Source organism: Heptranchias perlo, chromosome 9 (genome assembly GCF_035084215.1).
Source record: "Heptranchias perlo isolate sHepPer1 chromosome 9, sHepPer1.hap1, whole genome shotgun sequence".
Lineage (NCBI taxonomy): Eukaryota > Metazoa > Chordata > Chondrichthyes > Hexanchiformes > Hexanchidae > Heptranchias > Heptranchias perlo.
In genome coordinates, this window is record NC_090333.1 from 57,060,559 (window position 1) to 57,072,785 (window position 12,227).

The window sequence follows — 12,227 nt, forward strand, 5'->3', positions numbered from 1 at the left end:
GCAATATAAATTAAATGGTACAACTTTAAAGGTTGTGCAAGAACAGGGTGTTCACATAGACAAATCTTTGAAGGTGGCAGGACAAGTTGCTACTGCTGTTAAAAAGGCATACGGGATCCTTGGCTTTATAAATAGAGGCATAGAGTATGAAAGCAAGGAAGTTATGCTAACCTTTAGAAATCGCTGATTAGGCCTCAGCTGGAGTATTGGGTTCGATATTACCAGGGCTGCGGGTTCGCGGCGGGGGGGGGGGGCGACTGGGCGCGTGGGTAACGCGCCCGGTGAAATCAGTCTGCCCCGCCTAATTGGATCTACTTACCTGGTCTTCCGGGTTCCCCACTGCTGAGCTGCGCGTCGGGCGGACTGTTCATGCGCAGTAAGGTCTGTCAGCTGGAGGAGCTCTATTTAAAGGGGCAGTCCTCCACTGACTGATGCTGCAACAAATAGGAAAAAATACAGCATGGAGCAGCCCAGGGGGAAGGCTGCTCCCAGGTTAATGATGCCTCACTCCAGGTATCATTGGATAGGGGGAGGACAGAGATATTCCCCCAGGCGGGCGGGAGGAAGCGGCCTGCCTCTGCCACCAAGAAGGCCTGGCTCGAGTTGGCAGAGGAGGTCACCTGCACCACCAACATATCGCCCACCTGCAAAAAGTGCAGGAGGCGCTGCAATGACCTAAGTTGGTCAGCCAAAGTGAGTACACTTACTCTTTCCCCTACACTCCGTCTGCCACATCACCGCCCCCACCCCACATCTCCTTCTGCACTGCCAACACTACTCTATCACATCACTCCTCACACCCACTCAAACCTCATCCTCATCTTACCTGCACTTACTCACCTCGCCAGTACTCATCCCGCCACTACCACTCAACCCAATCCTCATACAATCTCATGGCTCTATCTCATACTCACCCTCTCATGCATCTCTTTCACAGTCAGCTTCACTCAACCTGCCACTACCTGTGCTGCAGCCACAGGGCATGCATCACATATGTGCAGTAGGAAACGTAAGGCAAACCTGTTCTGAGCATGAAGGGGATGCACAAGGGTGTTTGAGGGTTTGTCATGGTTTTTACTTATATTTAATTTCTGATCAACTCACATTACATATTATATTGACACCACTACTGCCACGTCTTTGTGAATCTTGTCTGGTTTGTGCAATAATGCCCTTTCCTGAGGATCACAATGAAGACCCACACCTGATGCCGCCCATTGTGTCACTGCAGGGTGGGTGTAGGTGTATTTGCAGGGCTCTTTGTGCAGACGACTGAGAGACGTCAGCGATGTCCCTGGTGGCACCCTGGAAGGATGCGGAGGAGAAGTTATTGAGGGCAGTGGTGACTTTGACAGCGACAGGTAAGAAGATGGTGCTCGGGCCAGCCGGGAGCAGCTCGGCATGAAGGAGGCTGCAGATGTCCACGACTACATGTCGAGTGACTCTGAGCCGAGCCTCCGTGTGCACTGCTGCTCAGAGATCCAGGAAGCTGAGCCTCGGTCTGTGGACCCTGTGGCGAGGGTAGTGCCCTCTGCGACGCATCTCTCTCTGCGGTTGCCCTCCCTCATGCTGTACAGGTGGATGTGTCACAGCACTGTGTTGTGGAGCTCCACATGTCAGAGGTGGACGGCGTGGCCGGCAAGGCTGGTGATGCTGTTCGCCCTCTGAAGAGGTCATGACTGCAGCTACGGAGGCCCCCATCCGGAAGATGTACATCTGAGGGGTTCCGCAAGGTAGGTACATGTGTCTGGACCCCGGGGTAAGTGCAAGTTTGTGAATTTGATTGTTAGGAGGAGGGTGGTGGAGGCCAAACTTTGTCCAAAGTGACAGAGTGGCCTCCTGCAATGAGTGAGGGTCTCCCCCCCCACACCCCCACACGCCCACACGTCAAATGGACCTTTGCAGCTGCCATAGGCTGATGGCTGCAACACGTCCATTTCAAGTGGGAGTGTTTCCCCCAGTATGGGAAACAGTCCCAGTTGTTTCTAAAATCCCACCCCTCCTGAAATATTCCCTTAATCAGGTCTGTTAATGACCTGAAATAGCAAGATAAATACTGTTAAGTGGCACCCTGCCAGCTTTAATTGCCTGCGGGAGTCCCACATGCGGGAACCCGGAAGTGGGCGGGTTGGAGCCGGGCTCCCAATTTTCGGAGCCCCCCCCGCCAGGAACGCACCCAATCGCAGGTGCTAAAATAGAGCCTATTGTGTCCAATTCTGGAAGGATGTCAAGACCTTGGAGAGGGTGCAGAGGAGATTTACTAGAATTATACCAGCGATGAGGGATTTCAGTTATGTGGAGGGACTGGAGAAGCTGGGATTGTTCTCCTTAGAACAGAGAAGGTTAAAGGGAGATTTAATACAGGTGTTCAAATTTATGAAGGCTTTTGATAGAGTAAATAAGGAGAAACTGTTTCCACTGGCAGGTGGGTCGGTAACCGGGCGATAATTGGCAAAAGAACAAGCAGGGAGATGAGAATTTTTTTTTAATGCAGCGAGTTGTTATTATCTCGAATGCACAGCCTGAAAGGGTGTTGGAAGCAGATTCAGTAGTAACTTTCAAAAGGGAATTTGATATATAATTGAAAAGGAAAAATTTACAGGGCTATGGGGAAAAGAGCAGGTGAGCGGGACTAATTGGATGGCTCTTTCAAAGAGCTAGCACAGGCACGATGGGCCGAGTGGCCTCCTCTGCTGTATGATTCTAGTCTGATTTCACAGGAGACATATCTTGCACAATTTCAAGTTGAATTAAGCAACTTTGAAATAAGAGGATTAGACTGTACTGGGAATACATTTGTTTTTGCTTGTTTGCTTTCAATATTTATCATGTTTTTCCTTTTTATCTCCGCTGACTTTTCTCCCCTGTCTTATTTGTCTCCTAAAAGCTTTGACTTTTTCCTGGGGTACATTTCCACAGGCATTGGGTGCCTGCGTACTTTGCCCAAGTGGCCATTCTTCATGCATGACTCTAGACAGTCAGTGTCAGTAGGCTTTTCAACTAGCGGACGGATTAAATCACACAACGTTCACACATGCATTTCTAGTAGGGATTGCTTTATAGCAATCGGGAGCAGAAATTGTGGTCAATGTTTGTGCCCCTAACATAGTAGGGGTGCTGAGATCAATTTTAGTGCTTTTGCTGCCTTCACGGTTACATCAGATAACTCAGCACAAACATAGCATAGAACCTGGGACTATTCTGGTTTGTATGGCTCAGCTGCTCACTTCCTTAATCAATTGAGCCATTGGGGATCTGGTAGACAGTTAAAGGACTATTGCAGAAAAGCCTCAAGAATTGTATTTTTGAACCATTCTATACGAATTATATAACATGACACTGAATTCAGACATACCTTTTGTAAGTTATTTTATAGCTTAGTGCACTTCCTTTTAAATCTGGTCTTTTAGCAACAATCTGGTCAAGTCTAATCCATGCTCCCACAGGCCCATTTTATCTGAGCTGTTAATTGCCTATGACCACTTTTAGTTCTTTTTTGACAATTACCTCTACATCTTGATCTTTGGCAGAGAAACAGAGCAGCGAGCCCTGAATGCAGAGGAACGGGCAAGTTCTCTGGATGGTAGCCTGCAGGAGGCTTTGGATAAAATTACGGACCTGACACTGGAGCTGGAGACAAAAGAACAAAAGGAAGTGGTTCCGATTCAAGTAAAAAGTGAGTTTTCATTCAACAGGAAGAAGTTTCTTAGTCACCATTAACTCTATGTATTGCCCATGGAATTTGCTGGTAGTGTCATACAGGTACTAAGCTGTTATTCATTACATCACTGTTGTTCATTGCTGTTGGAGAACCTCAAATTACAGGTTTAATTAGGGAGATTAATTCTTTCAAATTAATTCAGTTAATATTGATGCTATAGTGCAGTCAATACTGAAATTGTACTGTCAAGAATAATGAACACACAAAATAATTTCAAATAGAGTGAATGGAAAGGCTGTTTTTTTTCTAGGAAATGTCTGTTAATCTAAATGAAAGATAAAGGTACTGATTGTCTTTGGTAATATGGCCAATAATGTTGAAATTTATGTAGATACAAGTTAATCATTTCTGGTACACCTCTCAAGCTGAGGAAAAACAAATAAAAGAGGGATTAATTCCCCATGGTTGTTGAGGCCTACAACACAGAGTAATAAAATCTTTCAAACAAAACAAAATAATCAGCATTATTATGCTATGGTGTTAATTATTTTGGCGCCTACAATTTTGCTGATATCCCATTTCTAGCTGAGCGAATTCTTGAAATGATTGACAATAATGTTTGCTATGATTGGTCTGATTGTCAGAAGTGATGTTCAGTTGTAGTAGATTAAGTTATTTAAGGTTGAACACCATTCACATAAATCAGGTGGTTTTGGAACGTTGAAAATTTTGGGAAGAAAAGAAGATGATTCTCAAGCAAGAAGACAACGAAAGATAAGTTGATGAAACCCAAATCAGCACATCATTAAAGCTTGCTGAACAGTTCAGTGCTCCACCTAATGTTCTTTTGCATAAAAGAGATTGTATCTTTTGTAAATCAAAGTTAGAGATGACCTGAAAGCATACTAACCCTCTTTTGAACTCTGAGTTTTGCCAAGTACATGCTGATATCTTAAAAATTAAATATTAATATGTTTGGGCTAATCCCTGCTATGATGATTACTGCTACTGAACCTTATATTGCTGCTATCTCTAGTTTTATAGTTGTAGTTAAATAAAGCAGTTGTTAGTAATATATTGAGTGATGTGTCAAGTCCCTTAAGACTTCTAAGTGCGCTACGTGTAATTTCCACAGTGACAAGTTATATTCACTTTAACTGCTGGCTGAGAGAGTTTCTGTAATTGTAGGTTTATGTAGGTCAATTTCCGAACTAAATCACATCACACGTAAATGGTAAATCTTGATCTAATTCTTATATAATTGTGGCCATTGTATGAGCTTTTTGATTTCACTCTTCCGACCGTCCTTCAGCATGAACATAAGAAACTGTAAATGTGAAAAGGCTATTCTTACTATCAACCCCACTCCTTCCACAGCCATATGAAAATCCATCATTTTCTGGGCTCTACCTCACCCATTTAATTTCCTGACAGAAAGTTCTGCATAAACACTGCCTAATACTCAAAAATAATCAAGTGATGCTCCAATCTATCTCTCCATCCCCCTTATCTCCATTATTCAATCTTGACATCCACAGATGAGAACTTCTCCCTCCTCGTCTGACCTCATTGGCGCAGGATCCATCAGTCTCCTGGAGTAGTTGATCATTTCAATCTGTGTCTGTCTTTATAATATTCAATCCCATTGCCAACCATATTTTTATCCCACCATTTCTTGAAGGAGTTAATCGACACGGCAGAAACTGCTTTTCTGGAAGTCAATTCTATATCCCTTTGTTTCTAAGGGATTTTATTTTCTAATCTCTTCTCACTTGTTAAATTTGTAATGTCCTTTAAATCTGAGCTCACAGTCCAAATCAAATATCATGCTTGCATAAACATCATCTGTGCCTTGTAGGATTCTGAAGACTTGGATCATGCCTTTTCTCCTAACCCTTCTTCTGCAACATTGCAGAATTCACTCACAACTGATATCTGCACTGATTTTTGTGGCTGGCATACAATCAGAAACTCAAATTTGAAAATTAAAGGAAGGTGGATATCTAAATTGGTTGTAATCGAGTCAGAGTTCATATAAAATCATAAAACACAAGCACGGGCTGCTAACAATAATGTGACTCCCAAGTTGAGGTTACACAAGTTATTCCCACAGAGGCTATTACTATTTTGCTATTCCTATTTTTATTTCCTTTGTAAGGGTATGAACCCTTCTATTTCTAATTATTTTTTTCACCCTTGCCTTTCCTGATTTCCCTTGGCTGTGCACCAACTATGGCCGAAGGGGCTGGTGGAGGGAGAAAGAGAATGAGATTTGTCGATGCTGCTGTGAGACGGCTCCTAGGAGATGAATGAGAGTAGTATGTTCATGATAATCCTTCTGATTTTCTCTTTTCCCCAAGGGGGAGATACCTGGCTTCTACTTGGCACATCTACGGCAAAAGGGTTGAGAATGGGATTTCATCAGTCTGGAAGGTGCAGACTTTGAAACTACATTTCATGACTCCATGACACTGGCATTGGTGCCGCAAAGCAGTGTGCTCGGCTGCAGTCAATATCTATTATTTTTTATAATATGCACTATGGAATTTCTCGGGGTAGTTTGATGCACTTTTGGATTTTTTTTTTGAAGATTCTCTCCTTTGTTGCCCTCTTCTCCTGAATACATTGACTGATCAGTGTGTAGCTCCTCATGTGCCAACAAACCTTTTTACCTTGCATAAGTGTCCGTTATTCAAATGAATGCTTAGACACTGGGTTGGTAGGGTATTCTACCAGGAGAGGCATTGCAGCCAAACCCAAACCCCATGCCCTCACAATCCAGCAGAGATCAATTGGTTGGAATGGGAACCATGGCAGATTTTCCTCTCTCCTATCCTGGGTCAGAGTCCAATTGTAGCACTTCAATTCCTGCCCTGGCTGAAACCTACTAATTCAGCAGAAACCAGGATTTGAAGCTGGTACCTTCTGGTCTCTATGGCACAGTTCATGATACCTTGAACAATAGGACCATTAGGAAGCTAGTGTTCCAATTCTTACATTTTATTGAAAAGCTATGGTCAATTGCTAAGGTCCATAGTGCAAGATACTACCAAGGTTGAAAAGAATAGAAGGGGTGGAATAATTCAGGAAGTAGTGATTAGGTGATGTCAAATTTTGGCTTTAAAAGCCACAAAATTGTAGGAAGAATGAAAGGCTGATGGAGGTCTGGACTTGAGGTCCTGGGAATTAATAAGTTATGTTAGGAAATTGTGGAATGATTTGAAAAACAGTAAGGTTTTTAGGAGGAGCAACAGCATGTAGGACTTAATAATTCTAGGTTCACAGGAACAAGAGAGGAAAGTTCAGAGCAGCACTGATCATAGTTGTATCAATAAAACAGATTAAAAAAATTGTGATGGAGAGAGAAATTGGAAGCTAGAATTAAAATGGGAATCACCTATCTGCCAACGGGCCTTTACTTGTGTCCTGTCCAGTGACTCGAGCAAGATGTTTGAAAAGCCTGTCCAAATATGTCAGCAGTATTTAACTTAAGGGCTTTATAGAGAGTTGAGTTTTAGGGGAAAGAAGTGTTTGGAGCACAAGAGAAAAACAAGCTTGTTGGGTGCAGCATTATTAGTTGAGGTGATGTGGGAGTTCCATTTTAGGTCATGGGAGATAGTGATGCCAAGAAAGTCAATGGGTGAAGAAGGATAGAGTATTCAAAGGTAAGAGGTGGTAGCTATTAGTTACACCTATAACCTCAGTGTGGTTATGTATCCTTGTATATTGGTTAAAACTTTACAAACGCTTAGCACCTCCCATATCATTCTCCTTGCGTAGCCAGGATCTGGAGCATGGTTTCTGCTTGCTTAACATGGTCAGCAGCAGCCTACGAAATATATAGCCGTTCCTTCATCGTCGCTGGGTCAAAATCCCGGAACTTCCTACCTAACAGCACTGGGAGAACCTTCGCCACACGGACTGCAGCGGTTCAAGAAGGCGGCTCACCACCACCTTCTCAAAGGCAATTAGGGATGGGCAATAAATGCTGGCCTTGCCAGCGACACCCACATCCCATGAACGAATAAAAAAATGTAAGGAGTCTTACAACACCAGGTTATAGTCCAACAGCTTTATTTAAAATCACAAGCTTTCAGAGGCTTCCTCCTTCGTCAGGTTCGTCAACACAGCTTTTCCCATCGCTGATACAACGAATTTACTGATGTGATGTATCACCTGATGGACACGAGGTAAGAATATTACAAATTGCTGATACTGAAAGATACAGGCATCAGAAATATATTTGCAATACTATTTCCCTACCACTTTAGAAAACATGTTTAACGTGCAAGTAATTGTGTTTGCTCTTCAACACTAAAACCTTATAGTCTCAGTTATTTACATTTAAAAATATATACGTTTACTCTACCTCCTACACTGCATTTGCAGCATTTGCTACCCTCCTCCAAATCTTTTTTTCTCAGTCTACTTTTCACAGTGGATTGCAGTTCTTGCTAAAGTTGTTCTTGATGTAGCATTGCAGCAGGAATTCTTATTCCCACCATCAAATCTCCAATTACTTGAGCAATAGGTCATTTGCCATGGTTCGGGCTTCATCGATTGATTTTGGTTACAAAGTTGTGAGTTCAGCACGAAAGCACCTCATAAACATTCCCCCTCTGGTCTCAGCGCAAACATCAATCCTGCTCAGTGATACAACTGCATGAAGTGCTGGAAAAAAATGAAATCTTTATTTTTGCTTGTTTTATCCCCACCACTCACTGTTATTTGTAAATTTTCCACCTGCTTGTCATGTCGTGTGGGCTGTCAGTGCGCACTGGATATTATCGTTCTACAGGAGAGGTGAAAACCACAACTCCTATGATGCATTTCTCTCATGCTCACAGAATTTATCAACAGGCCTAGTTAAAGAATTCAAGCTCTGGGAACAGAGCAGAACCCAAGTCCCAGGCCACACAGAAGGGTAGGCTTGTGCGGAAGAAGCTTGTTGGAAGCATTTCTAACATACAGTGGAAAATCTTATGAGTAAGTTTAGAGTTTTTTCTAAAATTATGTAACTTTTAATTTATTATGATGTAAATTTATTTTTTAGGTACTTGTATTGTGGAATGTGAGGAAATAACATGCTTGCTCAAAGAAAATTGAACACTTTAGTCAGTTTTATGGAACTTGCAGCTTGTGGACTCTAGATGGTAGCTTTGGGGAAAAAAATTGAATATTATTATTGTTTCTTTGGTGTTTGCTGATTGTTGATGAGTATCTTTTCCTACACATCCACGGAATGGAATTGAATTTTGACTGGTTAGCGTTTAAGCCTATTTTAATCAGTTGGCATGGTTAATTTAAAAGATAGTGGTTACTTGACCCAGCCGCTGTCTTTACCCTAGTGATACTTTTTAGGTACGATGCCTAAGAAATGTGCTACTGCAGACATGCGCTAGCCACAGGTCATTTTTAATTGTATAGATTTTTTTTTTAAAAAGCAATAGTGAAAGGTTGGAAGTGGCAGAAAGCAGGGAGTCACCTAATTGCTGCTTTTGATTTCCCTCATTTCTCCTACTTTCTTAATCCTTCTTAGTGTCCTGCATTATGGCTATTGGCTTTTCATCTAGGTTTCACAAGTTACAAAGTTCCTAAAATGCAGGCTTTAGTTGTAAAATACAAACAGAAGCAGTAAAACTCGATTGACTCATCAAAGGAAGAGCAAGGGATGCATCTTCTCCAATTTTCTGTATCATGGCAGTATCCTGCTTTATGAGCAATGCTCTACAATTTAGGTTTAATAATTTATTTTTAAAAATTCATAAAATAACGGCTAGTGTTGGAAGATAGGAACAGGAACAAGAAAACTCAGACTGACGCAGAAAAGGAAGAGCAATGGTAAAATTGTGCCAGGAATAGCAAAACAATGAATGTCACTGAAGACTGGCTGAACCATTTCTGATACATTGTAAAGGTTTAGATGTTTAGGATTGATTAGGCAATTTTATTGATGTATTTATATTTTTCCAAATCAGAGTTTAAGCATTGCACAATACAGCAGGAGGCCCAAAATATTACTTTAAATTGTTGCACTTATGGTTGGAGAGCCACCTTTTCACTAGACACTGATAGAAAATATTCCTGCTCACCTCTAAAAAGAAAATTGGGCGGAGTGTGAAATGGGCGGCCAATTTGCTGTCGCCCGTTCTGCACTACAGCTTAAGACCACTTTTACCCCCATGTTTTTTTAATCTCTGATTTGATGATGTGTTTGACGACAACTATTTCATCTTTCTTCTAGGTCCTCTGCCAACCAGAACTGCACCTGTTAAACCTGCTGTGAAGGTCACAAAGTCAACAGCATCTACCAAACCCAAAGGCACCAAAACCACAAAAACAAAGACCAAAAAATGATGGTCATTGCCTTATTATTATGACATGATGTTACACCTTTACTACAAAAAAAAATCTTTTCAGAAATTCTGTGTTAAGTTGTGTTTTTCTTCCCAATGATGCAGAACATGTTTCGAATGCTAGTCAGCAGCATTGTTTTGAAGTAAAGTTGAAATTGTGCCATAAGTGAGCATCTGTTCCAATTTTGGCCATATTGTCAAAAAAGTAGATCTCTCAGAAAACAATTCAAACCAATATTAAGCACTCTTAATTTAAAATAAAGCAATTTCTTTGTTTGTTGAACTGACCCTTAAAGATTAAGGGCCTCAAATTCCAGAAATGACCTATTGGGAGTGAATCTCTGGTCGGGTGGAATTAACTCTAACTTATGGGTGTGGATGTGCCTCTGACCCTGGCCCATCTCCTGGGGTATTTACATATTTCTGATGGATGCCTGCATCATATACAAGGTGTCCACCTTGTGTGAGAGAGAGAGGAAATTCCAATGTGGTATCTTGTCATAGCGTTAGTAGACTCATGGGCCATGGGAAAATCAGTCAAAAAATTTTCATCCTGCTGCCCCCACTTCTGGTAGATTTTTAAACAGGTAGAAAAAGGGGTGGCGGCTTAGTGTAATTGGGTCCTGCCCTAAAATCCTAAGAAACATAGGTTTTCGCTCCCAGGCCCCAGGAATTTCAAAGCTTAATTTTCTGTTCTAATCATTAATATTTTGATAATATGCTAATTGTTGCTATTTTGTACATAAGTTAATTTAGGATTTTTTTCATATGAACAAAGAAAAAAGTCAAGGGAACATGACAGTATATATAATAAAAAAGCAAGATGTAATACCAGCAGTATATCAGGAATAAGACACATTAACAGATGCAGCTGACTAGTCACTATCAGTACAATGTCATACATGAGGAAAGAGGTAGAATAAAATTACATGAAAAACCTTAATACACGTTCTGTCAGACAATGACCAGACGAATGGTCGGTAATTCCAATGGTAGCCAAGGAAGATGGTGCCATGTAGATCCTATTGTCCATGGCCATTTAATAATGAATTACTGAATATCACATGCCAATTCCAATGAGTTGTGCCACAAAGTGTAGCACAATATGAATTTGTATGGTAAGCTCATGATTTCATCATTACCATTTATCCTTTGTGTATTTTTGGAAAGACCTCTTTATGGTGCCAATGATTTTAATCAAAGCTCAATTTCTGTTGATTATTCTTTGGGGAGCAAATAACATTCCTGACCCATGAAGCAATTAACTCACACCATTATAATATTTGCATTTACATCACAATGAAATTCATAATAGTGAATATTGTTATTTAGGCAACACCAATGAAACATCAAAGCAATACAGTGGGTCTGACCTACACATAGAATTTCAATGTACCATTCCTGTTCTCTCCCATGATAAAGGAATACTAATCAAATCATTATCAGCCTTAGGAAATTAATTACTCAACATATTTCACCTTCTTCACAATGCAGTTGTAAAACACAACAACTTTTTTAGTGTTGTAAAGATAATCCTGTGTTTTAACATCAAACCTACAAGAGTAAGTGTTGTATCCTTAGCAAATGATGTGTTCATTAAAGTACAAAGTTTCATAAAGCACAGCAATTAAATCAGTCACTTAGAATCTTTCAGTTCAACTAGTCCATTTAACAAAATGATTAGAGTATATAAATTATTCAGGATACAATTAACATAAGACTAGCCTATCTCTCCTTGCAAGTACAGCTTTAATCAGCTACAGATGTTTCACATAGATAACTGTGGATAACCGCTAATTGATGGGCATGATAATTTTTATTGCACAATATGTGATTCATATTTGCCTTATGAAGTTGTAATATGTGGGTGTAATTTCCTGTGTGGACATAATCGTGAGGTTACGCCCAAAGGTATGCCCATTTGGACACCCTTTTTGCCAATGTCAATTTCCTGCCAATCTAATTAGACTCACAGTGGCCTAATGTGTATGAATAGGGGCGCAATCGACAAATTGAACCCAGAAAATGCCTGACACTGCGATAATTTTGCCGAGGTGAAGATACGTCCAAGTTTCCAAGCAAACTCATTATCTTAAGCCTGAATGTAAAATCTCCCAAGAATCAGTGAAATCAAGCATTGTAAACGATTTGTGACTGGAATACGGCCAATGGGGTCTCAAGGTGCTAGGGTGGGATAGTATAAAAGGCAA

At 41.0% G+C, this 12,227-nt stretch overlaps 1 protein-coding gene across 2 annotated transcripts in view; it reads left to right on the forward strand.

Moving 5' to 3' along the window:
* The window catches only part of axdnd1 (axonemal dynein light chain domain containing 1), a 115,652-nt gene extending 110,970 nt beyond the window's left edge, over positions 1 to 4,682 (forward strand). For both annotated transcript variants that reach the window (XM_067990517.1, XM_067990516.1), the window contains exons 28-29: positions 3,531 to 3,676; positions 4,368 to 4,682. In XM_067990517.1, coding sequence (XP_067846618.1) covers positions 3,531 to 3,676; positions 4,368 to 4,444 — 223 coding nt within the window. In that variant the 3' untranslated portion in view covers positions 4,445 to 4,682. The remainder of the gene's footprint in view (positions 1 to 3,530; positions 3,677 to 4,367) is intronic.
* The last annotated feature ends 7,545 nt before the right edge of the window (positions 4,683 to 12,227 follow it).